The 19607-nt window shown below is 31.2% G+C and overlaps 1 protein-coding gene across 1 annotated transcript; it reads left to right on the plus strand.

Moving 5' to 3' along the window:
- Positions 1 to 15748: 15748 nt before the first annotated feature.
- Positions 15749 to 19252, plus strand: LOC130452095 (uncharacterized protein K02A2.6-like; the record flags this gene model as incomplete). Its single annotated transcript, XM_056791413.1, has 5 exons — positions 15749 to 15922; positions 16373 to 16882; positions 16958 to 18110; positions 18165 to 18971; positions 19050 to 19252. Coding segments are annotated over exons 1-5 (2847 nt in total), but the record flags the coding sequence as incomplete, so codon positions are not given.
- Positions 19253 to 19607: the final 355 nt, after the last annotated feature.

The following is a 19607-nucleotide window of genomic DNA, read 5'->3' on the forward strand; positions in this document are numbered from 1 at the left end:
TTTCAATTATTACAAAGTGACAGTTGACCTCAATCGGCTTCAATGGATGTTATTCGATGATATCTGACAAAGTTAGATGCAAACTCACTCAAATATATAAGAAATGTTGGAATTCGACTTCAAATTAGGAAGATAGACTTTGGAAATTTTCAATTATTACAAAGTGACAGTTGACCTCAATGGGCTTCAATCGATGTTATTCGATGATATCTGACAAAGTTAGATGCAAACGCACTAAAATATATAAAAGATATGATGAAGTTCGACTTCAAATTAGGAAGATAGACTTTGAAAATTTTCAATTATTACAAAGTGACAGTTGACCTCAATGGGCTTCAATGGAAGTTATTCGATGATATCTGTCAAAGATAGATGCAAACTCACTCAAATATATGAGAAATGTTGAAATTCGACTTCAAATTAGGAAGATAGACTTTGAAAATTTTCAATTATTTCAAAGTGACAGTTGACCTCAATGGGCTTCAATGGATGTTATTCGATGATATCTGACAAAGTTAAGTGCAAACTCACTCAAATATATAAGAAATGATGAAGTTCGACTTCAAATTAGGAAGATAGACTTTGAAAATTTTCAATTATTACAAAGTGACAGTTGATCTCAATGGGCTTCAATCGATGTTATTCGATGATATCTGACAAAGTTAGATGCAAACTCACTCAAATATATGAGAAATGTTGAAATTTGACTTCAAATTAGGAAGATAGACTTTGGAAATTTTCAATTATTACAAAGTGACAGTTAACCTCAATGGGCTTCAATGGATGTTATTCGATGATATCTGACAAATTTAGATGCAAACTCACTCAAATATTTGAGAAATGTTGAAATTCGACTTCAAGTTAGGAAGATAGACTTTGGAAATTTTCAATTATTACAAAGTGACAGTTGACCTCAATGGGCTTCAATCGATGTTATTCGATGATATCTGACAAAGTTAGATGCAAACTCACTGAAATTTATGAGAAATGTTGAAATTTGACTTCAAATTAGGAAGATAGACTTTGAAAATTTGCAATTATTACAAAGTGACAGTTGACCTCAATTGGCTTCAATGGATGTTATTCGTTAATATCTGACAAAGTTAGATGCTAACTCACTCAAATATATAAGAAATGTTGAAATTCGACTTCAAATTAGGAAGATAGACTTTGAAAATTTTCAATTATTACAAAGTGACAGTTGACCTCAATGGGCTTCAATCGATGTTATTCGATGATATCTGACAAAGTTAGATGCAAACTCACTCAAATATATGAGAAATGTTGAAATTCGACTTCAAATTAGGAAGATAGTCTGAAAATTCCCAATTATTACAAAGTGACAGTTGACCTCAATGGGCTTCAATGGATGTTATTCGTTAATATCTGACAAAGTTAGATACAAACCCACTCAAATATATGAGAAATGCTGAAATTCGACTTCAAATTAGGAAGATAGACTTTGAAAATTTTCAATTATTACAAAGTGACAGTTGACCTCAATGGACTTCAATCGATGTTATTCGATGATATCTGACAAAGTTAGATGCAAACTCACTCAAATATATGAGAAATGTTGAAATTCGACTTCAAATTAGGAAGATAGACTTTGAAAATTTCCAATTAACACAAAGTGACAGTTGACCTCAATGGGCTTCAATCGATGTTATTCGATGATATCTGACAAAGTTAGATGCAAACTCACTCAAATATATGAGAAATGTTGAAATTCGACTTCAAATTAGGAAGATAGACTTTGAAAATTTTCAATTATTACAAAGTGACAGTTGACCTCAATGGGCTTCAATGGATGTTATTCGATGATATCTGACAAAGTTAAGTGCGAACTCACTCAAATATATAAGAAATGATGAAGTTCGACTTCAAATTAGGAAGATAGACTTTGAAAATTTTCAATTATTACAAAGTGACAGTTGATCTCAATGGGCTTCAATCGATGTTATTCGATGATATCTGACAAAGTTAGATGCAAACTCACTCAAATATATGAGAAATGTTGAAATTTGACTTCAAATTAGGAAGATAGACTTTGAAAATTTTCAATTATTACAAAGTGACAGTTGACCTCAATGGGCTTCAATGGATGTTATTCGATGATATCTGACAAATTTAGATGCAAACTCACTCAAATATTTGAGAAATGTTGAAATTCGACTTCAAGTTAGGAAGATAGACTTTGGAAATTTTCAATTATTACAAAGTGACAGTTGACCTCAATGGACTTCAATCGATGTTATTCGATGATATCTGACAAAGTTAGATGCAAACTCACTGAAATATATGAGAAATGTTGAAATTTGACTTCAAATTAGGAAGATAGACTTTGAAAATTTGCAATTATTACAATGTGACAGTTGACCTCAATTGGCTTCAATGGATGTTATTCGTTAATATCTGACAAAGTTAGATACAAACCCACTCAAATATATGAGAAATGCTGAAATTCGACTTCAAATTAGGAAGATAGACTTTGAAAATTTTCAATTATTACAAAGTGACAGTTGACCTCAATGGGCTTCAATCGATGTTATTCGATGATATCTGACAAAGTTAGCTACAAACCCACTCAAATATATGAGAAATGCTGAAATTCGACTTCAAATTAGGAAGATAGACTTTGAAAATTTTCAATTATTACAAAGTGACAGTTGACCTCAATGGGCTTCAATCGATGTTTTTCGATGATATCTGACAAAGTTAGATGCAAACTCACTCAAATATATGAGAAATGTTGAAATTCGACTTCAAATTAGGAAGATAGTCTGAAAATTCCCAATTATTACAAAGTGACAGTTGACCTCAATGGGCTTCAATGGATGTTATTCGTTAATATCTGACAAAGTTAGATACAAACCCACTCAAATATATGAGAAATGCTGAAATTCGACTTCAAATTAGGAAGATAGACTTTGAAAATTTTCAATTATTACAAAGTGACAGTTGACCTCAATGGGCTTCAATCGATGTTATTCGATGATATCTGACAAAGTTAGATGCAAACTCACTCAAATATACGAGAAATGTTGAAATTCGACCTCAAATTAGGAAGATAGACTTTGAAAGTTTTCAATTATTACAAAGTGACAGTTGACCTCAATGGGCTTCATTCGATGTTATTCGATGATATCTGACAAAGTTAGATGCAAACTCACTCAAATATATGAGAAATGTTGAAATTCGACTTCAAATTAGGAAGATAGACTTTGAAAAGTTTCAATTATTACAAAGTGACAGTTGACCTCAATGGGCTTCAATGGATGTTATTCGATGATATCTGACAAAGTTAGCTACAAACCCACTCAAATATATGAGAAATGCTGAAATTCGACTTCAAATTAGGAAGATAGACTTTGAAAATTTTCAATTATTACAAAGTGACAGTTGATCTCAATGGGCTTCAATCGATGTTATTCGATGATATCTGACAAAGTTAGATGCAAACTCACTGAAATATATGAGAAATGTTGAAATTTGACTTCAAATTAGGAAGATAGACTTTGAAAATTTGCAATTATTACAAAGTGACAGTTGACCTCAATTGGCTTCAATGGATGTTATTCGTTAATATCTGACAAAGTTAGATACAAACCCACTCAAATATATGAGAAATGCTGAAATTCGACTTCAAGTTAGGAAGATAGACTTTGGAAATTTTCAATTATTACAAAGTGACAGTTGACCTCAATGGGCTTCAATCGATGTTATTCGATGATATCTGACAAAGTGAGATGCAAACTCACTGAAATATATGAGAAATGTTGAAATTTGACTTCAAATTAGGAAGATAGACTTTGAAAATTTGCAATTATTACAAAGTGACAGTTGACCTCAATTGGCTTCAATGGATGTTATTCGTTAATATCTGACAAAGTTAGATACAAACCCACTCAAATATATGAGAAATGCTGAAATTCGACTTCAAATTAGGAAGATAGACTTTGAAAATTTTCAATTATTACAAAGTGACAGTTGACCTCAATGGGCTTCAATCGATGTTATTCGATGATATCTGACAAAGTTAGCTACAAACCCACTCAAATATATGAGAAATGCTGAAATTCGACTTCAAATTAGGAAGATAGACTTTGAAAATTTTCAATTATTACAAAGTGACAGTTGACCTCAATGGGCTTCAATCGATGTTTTTCGATGATATCTGACAAAGTTAGATGCAAACTCACTCAAATATATGAGAAATGTTGAAATTCGACTTCAAATTAGGAAGATAGTCTGAAAATTCCCAATAATTACAAAGTGACAGTTGACCTCAATGGGCTTCAATGGATGTTATTCGTTAATATCTGACAAAGTTAGATACAAACCCACTCAAATATATGAGAAATGCTGAAATTCGACTTCAAATTAGGAAGATAGACTTTGAAAATTTTCAATTATTACAAAGTGACAGTTGACCTCAATGGGCTTCAATGGATGTTATTCGATGATATCTGACAAAGTTAGATGCAAACTCACTCAAATATACGAGAAATGTTGAAATTCGACCTCAAATTAGGAAGATAGACTTTGAAAGTTTTCAATTATTACAAAGTGACAGTTGACCTCAATGGGCTTCAATCGATGTTATTCGATGATATCTGACAAATTTAGATGCAAACTCACTCAAATATTTGAGAAATGTTGAAATTCGACTTCAAATTAGGAAGATAGACTTTGAAAATTTTCAATTATTACAAAGTGACAGTTGACCTCAATGGGCTTCAATCGATGTTATTCGATGATATCTGACAAAGTTAGATGCAAACTCACTCAAATATACGAGAAATGTTGAAATTCGACCTCAAATTAGGAAGATAGACTTTGAAAGTTTTCAATTATTACAAAGTGACAGTTGACCTCAATGGGCTTCAATCGATGTTATTCGATGATATCTGACAAAGTTAGATGCAAACTCACTCAAATATACGAGAAATGTTGAAATTCGACCTCAAATTAGGAAGATAGACTTTGAAAATTTTCAATTATTACAAAGTGACAGTTGACCTCAATGGGCTTCAATGGATGTTATTCGATGATATCTGACAAAGTTAAGTGCAAACTCACTCAAATATATAAGAAATGATGAAGTTCGACTTCAAATTAGGAAGATAGACTTTGAAAATTTTCAATTATTACAAAGTGACAGTTGATCTCAATGGGCTTCAATCGATGTTATTCGATGATATCTGACAAAGTTAGATGCAAACTCACTCAAATATATGAGAAATGTTGAAATTTGACTTCAAATTAGGAAGATAGACTTTGAAAATTTTCAATTATTACAAAGTGACAGTTGACCTCAATGGGCTTCAATGGATGTTATTCGATGATATCTGACAAATTTAGATGCAAACTCACTCAAATATTTGAGAAATGTTGAAATTCGACTTCAAGTTAGGAAGATAGACTTTGGAAATTTTCAATTATTACAAAGTGACAGTTGACCTCAATGGGCTTCAATCGATGTTATTCGATGATATCTGACAAAGTTAGATGCAAACTCACTGAAATATATGAGAAATGTTGAAATTTGACTTCAAATTAGGAAGATAGACTTTGAAAATTTGCAATTATTACAAAGTGACAGTTGACCTCAATTGGCTTCAATGGATGTTATTCGTTAATATCTGACAAAGTTAGATACAAACCCACTCAAATATATGAGAAATGCTGAAATTCGACTTCAAATTAGGAAGATAGACTTTGAAAATTTTCAATTATTACAAAGTGACAGTTGACCTCAATGGGCTTCAATCGATGTTATTCGATGATATCTGACAAAGTTAGCTACAAACCCACTCAAATATATGAGAAATGCTGAAATTCGACTTCAAATTAGGAAGATAGTCTGAAAATTCCCAATTATTACAAAGTGACAGTTGACCTCAATGGGCTTCAATCGATGTTATTCGATGATATCTGACAAAGTTAGATGCAAACTCACTCAAATATACGAGAAATGTTGAAATTCGACCTCAAATTAGGAAGATAGACTTTGAAAGTTTTCAATTATTACAAAGTGACAGTTGACCTCAATGGGCTTCAATCGATGTTATTCGATGATATCTGACAAAGTTAGATGCAAACTCACTCAAATATATGAGAAATGTTGAAATTCGACTTCAAATTAGGAAGATAGACTTTGAAAATTTCCAATTAACACAAAGTGACAGTTGACCTCAATGGGCTTCAATCGATGTTATTCGATGATATCTGATAAAGTTAGATGCAAACTCACTCAAATATATGAGAAATGTTGAAATTTGACTCCAAATTAAGAAGATAGACTTTGAAAAGTTTCAATTATTACAAAGTGACAGTTGACCTCAATGGGCTTCAATCGATGTTATTCGATGATATCTGACAAAGTTAGCTACAAACCCACTCAAATATATGAGAAATGCTGAAATTCGACTTCAAATTAGGAAGATAGACTTTGAAAATTTTCAATTATTACAAAGTGACAGTTGACCTCAATGGGCTTCAATTGATGTTATTCGATGATATCTGACAAATTTAGATGCAAACTCACTCAAATATTTGAGAAATGTTGAAATTCGACTTCAAATTAGGAAGATAGACTTTGAAAATTTTCAATTATTACAAAGTGACAGTTGACCTCAATGGGCTTCAATGGATGTTATTCGATGATATCTGACAAAGATAGATGCAAACTCACTCAAATATATGAGAAATGTTGAAATTCGACTTCAAATTAGGAAGATAGACTTTGAAAATTTTCAATTATTACAAAGTGACAGTTGACCTCAATCGGCTTCAATGGATGTTATTCGATGATATCTGACAAAGTTAGATGCAAACTCACTCAAATATATAAGAAATGTTGGAATTCGACTTCAAATTAGGAAGATAGACTTTGGAAATTTTCAATTATTACAAAGTGACAGTTGACCTCAATGGGCTTCAATCGATGTTATTCGATGATATCTGACAAAGTTAGATGCAAACTCACTAAAATATATAAAAGATATGATGAAGTTCGACTTCAAATTAGGAAGATAGACTTTGAAAATTTCCAATTATTACAAAGTGACAGTTGACCTCAATGGGCTTCAATGGAAGTTATTCGATGATATCTGTCAAAGATAGATGCAAACTCACTCAAATATATGAGAAATGTTGAAATTCGACTTCAAATTAGGAAGATAGACTTTGAAAATTTTCAATTATTACAAAGTGACAGTTGACCTCAATGGGCTTCAATGGATGTTATTCGATGATATCTGACAAAGTTAAGTGCAAACTCACTCAAATATATAAGAAATGATGAAGTTCGACTTCAAATTAGGAAGATAGACTTTGAAAATTTTCAATTATTACAAAGTGACAGTTGACCTCAATGGGCTTCAATGGATGTTATTCGATGATATCTGACAAATTTAGATGCAAACTCACTCAAATATTTGAGAAATGTTGAAATTCGACTTCAAGTTAGGAAGATAGACTTTGGAAATTTTCAATTATTACAAAGTGACAGTTGACCTCAATGGGCTTCAATCGATGTTATTCGATGATATCTGACAAAGTTAGCTACAAACCCACTCAAATATATGAGAAATGCTGAAATTCGACTTCAAATTAGGAAGATAAACTTTGAAAATTTTCAATTATTACAAAGTGACAGTTGACCTCAATGGGCTTCAATCGATGTTATTCGATGATATCTGACAAAGTTAGATGCAAACTCACTCAAATATATGAGAAATGTTGAAATTCGACTTCAAGTTAGGAAGATAGACTTTGGAAATTTTCAATTATTACAAAGTGACAGTTGACCTCAATGGGCTTCAATCGATGTTATTCGATGATATCTGACAAAGTTAGATGCAAACTCACTGAAATATATGAGAAATGTTGAAATTTGACTTCAAATTAGGAAGATAGACTTTGAAAATTTGCAATTATTACAAAGTGACAGTTGACCTCAATTGGCTTCAATGGATGTTATTCGTTAATATCTGACAAAGTTAGATGCTAACTCACTCAAATATATAAGAAATGTTGAAATTCGACTTCAAATTAGGAAGATAGACTTTGAAAATTTTCAATTATTACAAAGTGACAGTTGACCTCAATGGGCTTCAATCGATGTTATTCGATGATATCTGACAAAGTTAGCTACAAACCCACTCAAATATATGAGAAATGCTGAAATTCGACTTCAAATTAGGAAGATAAACTTTGAAAATTTTCAATTATTACAAAGTGACAGTTGACCTCAATGGGCTTCAATCGATGTTATTCGATGATATCTGACAAAGTTAGATGCAAACTCACTCAAATATATGAGAAATGTTGAAATTCGACTTCAAATTAGGAAGATAGTCTGAAAATTCCCAATTATTACAAAGTGACAGTTGACCTCAATGGGCTTCAATGGATGTTATTCGTTAATATCTGACAAAGTTAGATACAAACCCACTCAAATATATGAGAAATGCTGAAATTCGACTTCAAGTTAGGAAGATAGACTTTGGAAATTTTCAATTATTACAAAGTGACAGTTGACCTCAATGGGCTTCAATGGATGTTATTCGATGATATCTGACAAAGATAGATGCAAACTCACTCAAATATATGAGAAATGTTGAAATACGACTTCAAATTAGGGAGATAGACTTTGAAAATTTTCAATTATTACAAAGTGACAGTTGACCTCAATGGGCTTCAATGGATGTTATTCGATGATATCTGACAAAGTTAGATGCAGACTCACTCAAATATATGAGAAATGTTGAAATTCGACTTCAAATTAGGAAGATAGACTTTGAAAATTTTCAATTATTACAAAGTGACAGTTGACCTCAATGGGCTTCAATGGATGTTATTCGATGATATCTGACAAATTTAGATGCAAACTCACTCAAATATTTGAGAAATGTTGAAATTCGACTTCAAGTTAGGAAGATAGACTTTGGAAATTTTCAATTATTACATAGTGACAGTTGACCTCAATGGGCTTCAATCGATGTTATTCGATGATATCTGACAAAGTTAGATGCAAACTCACTGAAATATATGAGAAATGTTGAAATTTTACTTCAAATTAGGAAGATAGACTTTGAAAATTTTCAATTATTACAAAGTGACAGTTGACCTCAATGGGTTTCAATGGATGTTATTCGATGATATCTGACAAAGATAGATGCAAACTCACTCAAATATATGAGAAATGTTGAAATTCGACTTCAAATTAGGAAGATAGACTTTGAAAATTTTCAATTATTACAAAGTGACAGTTGACCTCAATGGGCTTCAATCGATGTTATTCGATGATATCTGACAAAGTTAGATGGAAACTCACTCAAATATATGAGAAATGTTGAAATTCGACTTCAAATTAGGAAGATAGACTTTGAAAATTTCCAATTAACACAAAGTGACAGTTGACCTCAATGGGCTTCAATCGATGTTATTCGATGATATCTGACAAAGTTAGATGCAAACTCACTGAAATATATGAGAAATGTTGAAATTTGACTTCAAATTAGGAAGATAGACTTTGAAAATTTGCAATTATTACAAAGTGACAGTTGACCTCAATTGGCTTCAATGGATGTTATTCGTTCATATCTGACAAAGTTAGATACAAACCCACTCAAATATATGAGAAATGCTGAAATTCGACTTCAAATTAGGAAGATAGACTTTGAAAATTTTCAATTATTACAAAGTGACAGTTGACCTCAATGGGCTTCAATCGATGTTATTCGATGATATCTGACAAAGTTAGCTACAAACCCACTCAAATATATGAGAAATGCTGAAATTCGACTTCAAATTAGGAAGATAGACTTTGAAAATTTTCAATTATTACAAAGTGACAGTTGACCTCAATGGGCTTCAATCAATGTTATTCGATGATATCTGACAAAGTTAGATGCAAACTCACTCAAATATATGAGAAATGTTGAAATTCGACTTCAAATTAGGAAGATAGTCTGAAAATTCCCAATTATTACAAAGTGACAGTTGACCTCAATGGGCTTCAATGGATGTTATTCGTTAATATCTGACAAAGTTAGATACAAACCCACTCAAATATATGAGAAATGCTAAAATTCGACTTCAAATTAGGAAGATAGACTTTGAAAATTTTCAATTATTACAAAGTGACAGTTGACCTCAATGGGCTTCAATCGATGTTATTCGATGATATCTGACAAAGTTAGATGCAAACTCACTCAAATATACGAGAAATCTTGAAATTCGACCTCAAATTAGGAAGATAGACTTTGAAAGTTTTCAATTATTACAAAGTGACAGTTGACCTCAATGGGCTTCAATCGATGTTATTCGATGATATCTGACAAAGTTAGATGCAAACTCACTCAAATATATGAGAAATGATGAAGTTCGACTTCAAATTAGGAAGATAGACTTTGAAAATTTTCAATTATTACAAAGTGACAGTTGATCTCAATGGGCTTCAATCGATGTTATTCGATGATATCTGACAAAGTTAGATGCAAACTCACTCAAATATATGAGAAATGTTGAAATTTGACTTCAAATTAGGAAGATAGACTTTGAAAATTTTCAATTATTACAAAGTGACAGTTGACCTCAATGGGCTTCAATGGATGTTATTCGATGATATCTGACAAATTTAGATGCAAACTCACTCAAATATTTGAGAAATGTTGAAATTCGACTTCAAGTTAGGAAGATAGACTTTGGAAATTTTCAATTATTACAAAGTGACAGTTGACCTCAATGGGCTTCAATCGATGTTATTCGATGATATCTGACAAAGTTAGATGCAAACTCACTGAAATATATGAGAAATGTTGAAATTTGACTTCAAATTAGGAAGATAGACTTTGAAAATTTGCAATTATTACAAAGTGACAGTTGACCTCAATTGGCTTCAATGGATGTTATTCGTTAATATCTGACAAAGTTAGATACAAACCCACTCAAATATATGAGAAATGCTGAAATTCGACTTCAAATTAGGAAGATAGACTTTGAAAATTTTCAATTATTACAAAGTGACAGTTGACCTCAATGGGCTTCAATCGATGTTATTCGATGATATCTGACAAAGTTAGCTACAAAACCACTCAAATATATGAGAAATGCTGAAATTCGACTTCAAATTAGGAAGATAGACTTTGAAAATTTTCAATTATTACAAAGTGACAGTTGACCTCAATGGGCTTCAATCGATGTTATTCGATGATATCTGACAAAGTTAGATGCAAACTCACTCAAATATATGAGAAATTTTGAAATTCGACTTCAAATTAGGAAGATAGTCTGAAAATTCCCAATTATTACAAAGTGACAGTTGACCTCAATGGGCTTCAATGGATGTTATTCGTTAATATCTGACAAAGTTAGATACAAACCCACTCAAATATATGAGGAATGCTGAAATTCGACTTCAAATTAGGAAGATAGACTTTGAAAATTTTCAATTATTACAAAGTGACAGTTGACCTCAATGGGCTTCAATCGAAGTTATTCGATGATATCTGACAAAGTTAGATGCAAACTCACTCAAATATATGAGAAATGTTGAAATTCGACTTCAAATTAGGAAGATAGACTTTGAAAATTTTCAATTATTACAAAGTGACAGTTGACCTCAATGGGCTTCAATGGATGTTATTCGATGATATCTGACAAAGTTAAGTGCAAACTCACTCAAATATATAAGAAATGATGAAGTTCGACTTCAAATTAGGAAGATAGACTTTGAAAATTTTCAATTATTACAAAGTGACAGTTGATCTCAATGGGCTTCAATCGATGTTATTCGATGATATCTAACAAAGTTAGATGCAAACTCACTCAAATATATGAGAAATGTTGAAATTTGACTTCAAATTAGGAAGAAAGACTTTGAAAATTTTCAATTATTACAAAGTGACAGTTGACCTCAATGGGCTTCAATGGATGTTATTCGATGATATCTGACAAATTTAGATGCAAACTCACTCAAATATTTGAGAAATGTTGAAATTCGACTTCAAGTTAGGAAGATAGACTTTGGAAATTTTCAATTATTACAAAGTGACAGTTGACCTCAATGGGCTTCAATCGATGTTATTCGATGATATCTGACAAAGTTAGATGCAAACTCACTGAAATATATGAGAAATGTTGAAATTTGACTTCAAATTAGGAAGATAGACTTTGAAAATTTGCAATTATTACAAAGTGACAGTTGACCTCAATTGGCTTCAATGGATGTTATTCGTTAATATCTGACAAAGTTAGATACTAACCCACTCAAATATATGAGAAATGCTGAAATTCGACTTCAAATTAGGAAGATAGACTTTGAAAATTTTCAATTATTACAAAGTGACAGTTGACCTCAATGGGCTTCAATCGATGTTATTCGATGATATCTGACAAAGTTAGCTACAAACCCACTCAAATATATGAGAAATGCTGAAATTCGACTTCAAATTAGGAAGATAGACTTTGAAAATTTTCAATTATTACAAAGTGACAGTTGACCTCAATGGGCTTCAATCGATGTTATTCGATGATATCTGACAAAGTTAGATGCAAACTCACTCAAATATATGAGAAATGTTGAAATTCGACTTCAAATTAGGAAGATAGTCTGAAAATTCCCAATTATTACAAAGTGACAGTTGACCTCAATGGGCTTCAATGGATGTTATTCGTTAATATCTGACAAAGTTAGATACAAACCCACTCAAATATATGAGAAATGCTGAAATTCGACTTCAAATTAGGAAGATAGACTTTGAAAATTTTCAATTATTACAAAGTGACAGTTGACCTCAATGGGCTTCAATCGATGTTATTCGATGATATCTGACAAAGTTAGATGCAAACTCACTCAAATATACGAGAAATCTTGAAATTCGACCTCAAATTAGGAAGATAGACTTTGAAAGTTTTCAATTATTACAAAGTGACAGTTGACCTCAATGGGCTTCAATCGATGTTATTCGATGATATCTGACAAAGTTAGATGCAAACTCACTCAAATATATGAGAAATGTTGAAATTCGACTTCAAATTAGGAAGATAGACTTTGAAAATTTCCAATTAACACAAAGTGACAGTTGACCTCAATGGGCTTCAATCGATGTTATTCGATGATATCTGACAAAGTTAGATGCAAACTCACTCAAATATATGAGAAATGTTGAAATTTGACTTCAAATTAAGAAGATAGACTTTGAAAAGTTTCAATTATTACAAAGTGACAGTTGACCTCAATGGGCTTCAATCGATGTTATTCGATGATATCTGACAAAGTGAGATGCAAACTCACTCAAATATATGAGAAATGTTGAAATTCGACCTCAAATTAGGAAGATAGACTTTGAAAATTTTCAATTATTACAAAGTGACAGTTGACCTCAATGGGCTTCAATGGATGTTATTCGATGATATCTGACAAAGTGAGATGCAAACTCACTCAAATATATGAGAAATGTTGAAATTCGACCTCAAATTAGGAAGATAGACTTTGAAAATTTTCAATTATTACAAAGTGACAGTTGACCTCAATGGGCTTCAATCGATGTTATTCGATGATATCTGACAAAGTTAGATGCAAACTCACTAAAATATATAGAAGATATGATGAAGTTCGACTTCAAATTAGGAAGATAGACTTTGAAAATTTTCAATTATTACAAAGTGACAGTTGACCTCAATGGGCTTCAATGGAAGTTATTCGATGATATCTGTCAAAGTTAGATGCAAACTCACTCAAATATATAAGAAATGTTGGAATTCGACTTCAAATTAGGAAGATAGACTTTGGAAATTTCCAATTATTACAAAGTGACAGTTGACCTCAATGGGCTTCAATCGATGTTATTCGATGATATCTGACAAAGTTAGATGCAAACTCACTAAAATATATAAGAGATATGATGAAGTTCGACTTCAAATTAGGAAGATAGACTTTGAAAATTTTCAATTATTACAAAGTGACAGTTGACCTCAATGGGCTTCAATGGAAGTTATTCGATGATATCTGTCAAAGATAGATGCAAACTCACTCAAATATATGAGAAATGTTGAAATTCGACTTCAAATTAGGAAGATAGACTTTGAAAATTTTCAATTATTACAAAGTGACAGTTGACCTCAATGGGCTTCAATGGATGTTATTCGATGATATCTGACAAAGTTAGATGCAAACTCACTCAAATATTTGAGAAATGTTGAAATTCGACTTCAAATTAGGAAGATAGACTTTGAAAATTTTCAATTATTACAAAGTGACAGTTGACCTCAATCGGCTTCAATGGATGTTATTCGATGATATCTGACAAAGTTAGATGCAAACTCACTCAAATATATAAGAAATGTTGGAATTCGACTTCAAATTAGGAAGATAGACTTTGGAAATTTTCAATTATTACAAAGTGACAGTTGACCTCAATCGGCTTCAATGGATGTTATTCGATGATATCTGACAAAGTTAGATGCAAACTCCTTCAAATATATAAGAAATGTTGGAATTCGACTTCAAATTAGGAAGATAGACTTTGGAAATTTTCAATTATTACAAAGTGACAGTTGACATCAATGGGCTTCAATCGATGTTATTCGATGATATCTGACAAAGTTAGATGCAAACTCACTAAAATATATAAAAGATATGATGAAGTTCGACTTCAAATTAGGAAGATAGACTTTGAAAATTTTCAATTATTACAAAGTGACAGTTGACCTCAATGGGCTTCAATGGAAGTTATTCGATGATATCTGTCAAAGATAGATGCGAAATCACTCAAATATATGAGAAATGTTGAAATTCGACTTCAAATTAGGAAGATAGACTTTGAAAATTTTCAATTATTACAAAGTGACAGTTGACCTCAATGGGCTTCAATGGATGTTATTCGATGATATCTGACAAAGTTAGATGCAAACTCACTCAAATATACGAGAAATGTTGAAATTCGACCTTGTAACATAATCTACATGTCTTCATGTATTATGATTATTTTTAGTGTTTATGATACCTACTTTATTTAATGATTGTACCTAAATAGGTATTAAGCATATGCAACCATATATATATATTGTACTCTATTAATTTATAGTTATAAGTTGGTACCATTGAATATTGACAATGACTTTATTGTATGAAGTATAAATAGTGGGACATATGTAAAATTTTCTCTCTTTCCTGTCATAAAACTCAATGAGTGAAGATTAATAAAAATGTGCTCAACAAGTGAGACTATGTTTTATTCATAAAAATATAACAAGACAATAAGACAATACGTTACATGGTGTCAGGTAGTATCCAGGGCGAAAAAAGAAAAAAAAAAAAAAAAAATAAGCAGTAGAAAACTGGATGGCGATGGATTCTCTAAGATTAATCCCAGCCATGGACTTTGAAAATGGAAATGTGGCGAAGAATTGGACCACATGGATTCAAAAGTTTGAAATTTATTTGCTGGCTTCAGGACACGCGGATGATACTGAAGAAAAGAAGGTAGCAATTTTTCTAAATTTAATTGGTGATAAAGGTATGGAAATTTTCAATACATTGGATATAAAACTAGAAAAAGCAAAAATAGAAGATGTGAAGAAACAATTTAAAAAATATTGTGAGCCGAAGAAGAATGTAGTTTACGAGCGATATAAGTTTTTGCAATGCACACAAAAAGCAAATCAATCCATCAGCCAGTATATCACAGAGCTGAAAACATTGGCTGCATCGTGCGAATATCAAGAAAATAATAACATGATAAGAGACAGAGTGATAATGGGTATCCTGGACCACGGACTCAGAGAGAAGCTCCTACAAATAGAAAATTTGACGCTTAGTAAGACAGAAGATTTGTGCAGAATACACGAACAAAGCAAAATCCAGATGGCGGATATGGATAGTACATCATCAACCAGTGCTGTGGATACCGTTGGAATACAAAAAAAAAATAAGATGAGTACTTTTTCATCTAATAATAATAATTTTAATAAGAAAAATAATGGTAATTTTTATAATAAAAACAAGCATTCTCCATTTAAAACCCAAAATAATCAAAATAATGTATTTTTGTGTAGAAAATGCAAAAACAAACATAAATATGGGCAATGTCCAGCCTTTGGTAAATTCTGTTCTATATGTAAAAAACATAATCATTTTGAATCTTGTTGTGAAAATAAATCTAAGAAACTCCATAAAGGTAGTATTAACAAAAAGTTTGTAAATAATATTGAATATGATGATAGTTCCTCCAATGATGAATTTTTTATTGACTGTTTGAAAATAGAATCTTTAAATTCTGAATTATACAGGGGTAAAAATGAAAATAATAACGAAATTATAGAAAATATTTTAATTAACGAAAATATTATCTGTTTTAAGATTGATACGGGTGCACAATGTAATATTCTCCCTGCCAAGATTTTAAGAATGGTTGCCCCATCAGCCCTCATCAAACCACAACAGATCGATCTAACAGCTTACGGCGGTGCTAGGATTGATGTCAAGGGATCTACAGAGCTTAATTGTAAGATTCGTGGTGAGAATTGTATACTCAAATTTTTAATTGTGAATGCTGAAGGTAGACCTATTTTAGGCTTAAAGTCGAGTTTAAACTTAAATCTAATACAAACTGTTAATAGCATAAATTACTCAAATAATTTACCATTATTTTCGTCAAAAGAAGATGCAATAAACAAGTATAAGACTGTATTCGAGGGTTTAGGAACATTTCCAGGGGAACCTTATAAATTTACTTTAAAACCAGATGCAAATCCTTGTGTTTTTCCTGCAAGGAGAATCCCAAAAAGTTTATTGCCTGAATTTCAAAATTCATTAAATAGATTAGAAAAACAAGGAGTTATTAGTAAACAAACAGAACCCACTGATTGGGTTAATAATATTGTTGTTACAGAAAAGCCAAATAAAAAATTAAGAATTTGCCTAGATCCATCAGTTTTAAATCAGTACATTAAAAGAGAACATTTTCAAATACCATCAGCTGATGAAATTCTATGTGATTTAAACAATAAAAAATATTTCTCGGTATTGGATCTTAAAGACTCTTACTATCAAATTAAATTAGATAAAGAAACATCAAAGCTCACTACATTTGCAACACCTTTGGGTAGATACAGGTTTTTGAGGCTTCCTTTTGGCATAAACACTGCGGCTGAGGTTTTCCAAAGAAAAAATAATATAATTTTTGGGGCCATATTGGGTAACAAAGTTTTTATCGATGATTTAATTATCTCAGGAACTACAGAACATGAGCATGATGAAATATTAGATAAAGTTTTAAATACAGCTAGAATAAATGGTATAACTTTTAACAGAGAAAAATTTCAATTTAAAAGAAAAGAAGTGAAAATTCTGGGTTTCAAAGTTTCAGAAAAAGGAATAGAAATAGATCCTGGTAGGATTGAAGCAATTCTAAAACTAGAAGATCCTAAAAATAAAAAGGAACTTCTAAGATTTTTAGGTTTAGTAAAATACTTAGCTAAGTTTATACCTAATTTATCACAAATAACAGCTCCACTAAGAAATTTGACTTGTTCTAACGTTGTTTGGAATTGGGAAAAAAGTCACTCAGAAAGTGTTCAAACATTAAAAAATTTATTAACCTCGCCCCCATGTTTAGTACATTACAATGCTAATGAACCTTTAACAATTCAATGTGATGCTTCTTCAGAGGGAATGGGTGCATGTTTGTTACAAAAGGGACAGCCTGTTGCATTTGCAAGTCGAGCTTTGACGGACTGTGAAAAGAGATATGCATGTATAGAAAGGGAAATGTCTGCAATATTATTTGCGGCTGAAAGGTATAATTTTTATATATATGGAAAAAAAATTAACGTTCACACAGATCATAAACCCCTGGTAAATATTTTTAAAAAAGATATTAATAAGATTTCAAGCAGATTGCAGAGAATGCGTCTTAGACTTATGAAATATCAGTTAGAAGTTTCCTATTTACCTGGTAAACAAATGTTTATAGCTGATATGCTTTCTAGGGCTTTTTTGAAGGGGCCAGTAAAAAATGATACAGAAAATAATTTTATTGTACACAATATTGACAAGAAAATACCTATGAGTGCGAATAAAATATCAGAAATTGTAGGTGAAACAAATAATGATACAACTCTAGCATTAGTAAAAAAATTTATTGTACAAGGTTGGCCAAAAAATAATAAGAGTTTATCTCCAGAGCTTAAAAATTTATTTCAAATAAGAAGCGAACTTTCTATTGAAAATGATCTGATATTATTTGGTGATAGAGTTGTCATCCCAAAAAACCTTAGAATTTTAATGTTGTCTAAATTACATGAAGGACACTTAGGCATAAATAAATGTAGAGCAAGGGCTAGGGAAAGTATTTTTTGGCCAAATATTAGTAATGATATTAACAATTTTATTTTAAATTGTGAGGTTTGCCTTAAATTCAGGAATAACAATCCGAAATTGCCTCTTTTACAGCACAATATTCCAGAAAGACCTTGGCAAGAAATTGCCATGGATATTTGTGAGTTTCAAGGAAATTTTTTTTTGGTAGTTATAGACTATTTTTCGAGATGGATTGAATTAAAAGACATAAAAAATAAGGATTCTGTTGAGGTAGTGAAAGCATTGAAGAATATTTTTTCTGTGCATGGATTTCCAGAAACAATAATTTCTGATAACAATCCTTTTAATTCATTTTATTTTAAAAACTTTTTGAACGAAATTAATATATCATTGAAAACATCTAGTCCAAATTATCCAAGAAGCAATGGTTTAGCTGAGAAGGCCGTTGGCATTTGCAAAAATATGCTAAAAAAATGTAATTATGAAAGAGGCACTTTAGATTTTTATCTTTTGAAGTATAGAAATACGCCAATTCCTGATATAGGTCTATCACCAGCACAAATGATATTCAATCGTCGTTTAAAAGATAGTTTACCCTGTGTGGATTCCTTGCTTGAACCTACATTAGCTGTTAAGAGTAAATTAATGAAAAAGTTTGAAATCAGGCGACAAAAACAAAAAAAGTATTATGATAAACATTCAAAAAATTTGGCAGAGGGAAAAACTAATGACAGAGTTATGTTTAAAAATAAGAAATCTTGGGAAAAAGGGACGATAGTCGATGATACGATTTATCCTAGGTCACATATCATTAAGGATGGGTATGGAAATTTTTATAGGCGTAACAGGCAACATTTAATTATAAAAGATGAATCTTTTGTTAATGATCCTCCTCCAAAGGAAGACTCTGATAAATTTGTACGTGAACCTTATTTTTTACGTAGTTCAGTTCAAAACAATTAAAATGTAAATAAATGGTGTTGGGTATTATTGATAAAATTCACTTTTGTAGAGTGCATAAAATTATAATAATTTGTAAATTATAGCTTTATTGTATATCAATTAGTTTAATTAGGTTGACTATTTTAAATGATTATTAATGATGGTTAGATCTATGTTTATAAAATTTGTATATATTTTTTTTTAGGCTTATAGGAGGGGATGTAACATAATCTACATGTCTTCATGTATTATGATTATTTTTAGTGTTTATGATACCTACTTTATTTAATGATTGTACCTAAATAGGTATTAAGCATATGCAACCATATAT

The sequence above is a fragment of the Diorhabda sublineata genome, unplaced genomic scaffold, assembly GCF_026230105.1.
Source record: "Diorhabda sublineata isolate icDioSubl1.1 unplaced genomic scaffold, icDioSubl1.1 Dsub_17, whole genome shotgun sequence".
Classification (NCBI taxonomy): domain Eukaryota; kingdom Metazoa; phylum Arthropoda; class Insecta; order Coleoptera; family Chrysomelidae; genus Diorhabda; species Diorhabda sublineata.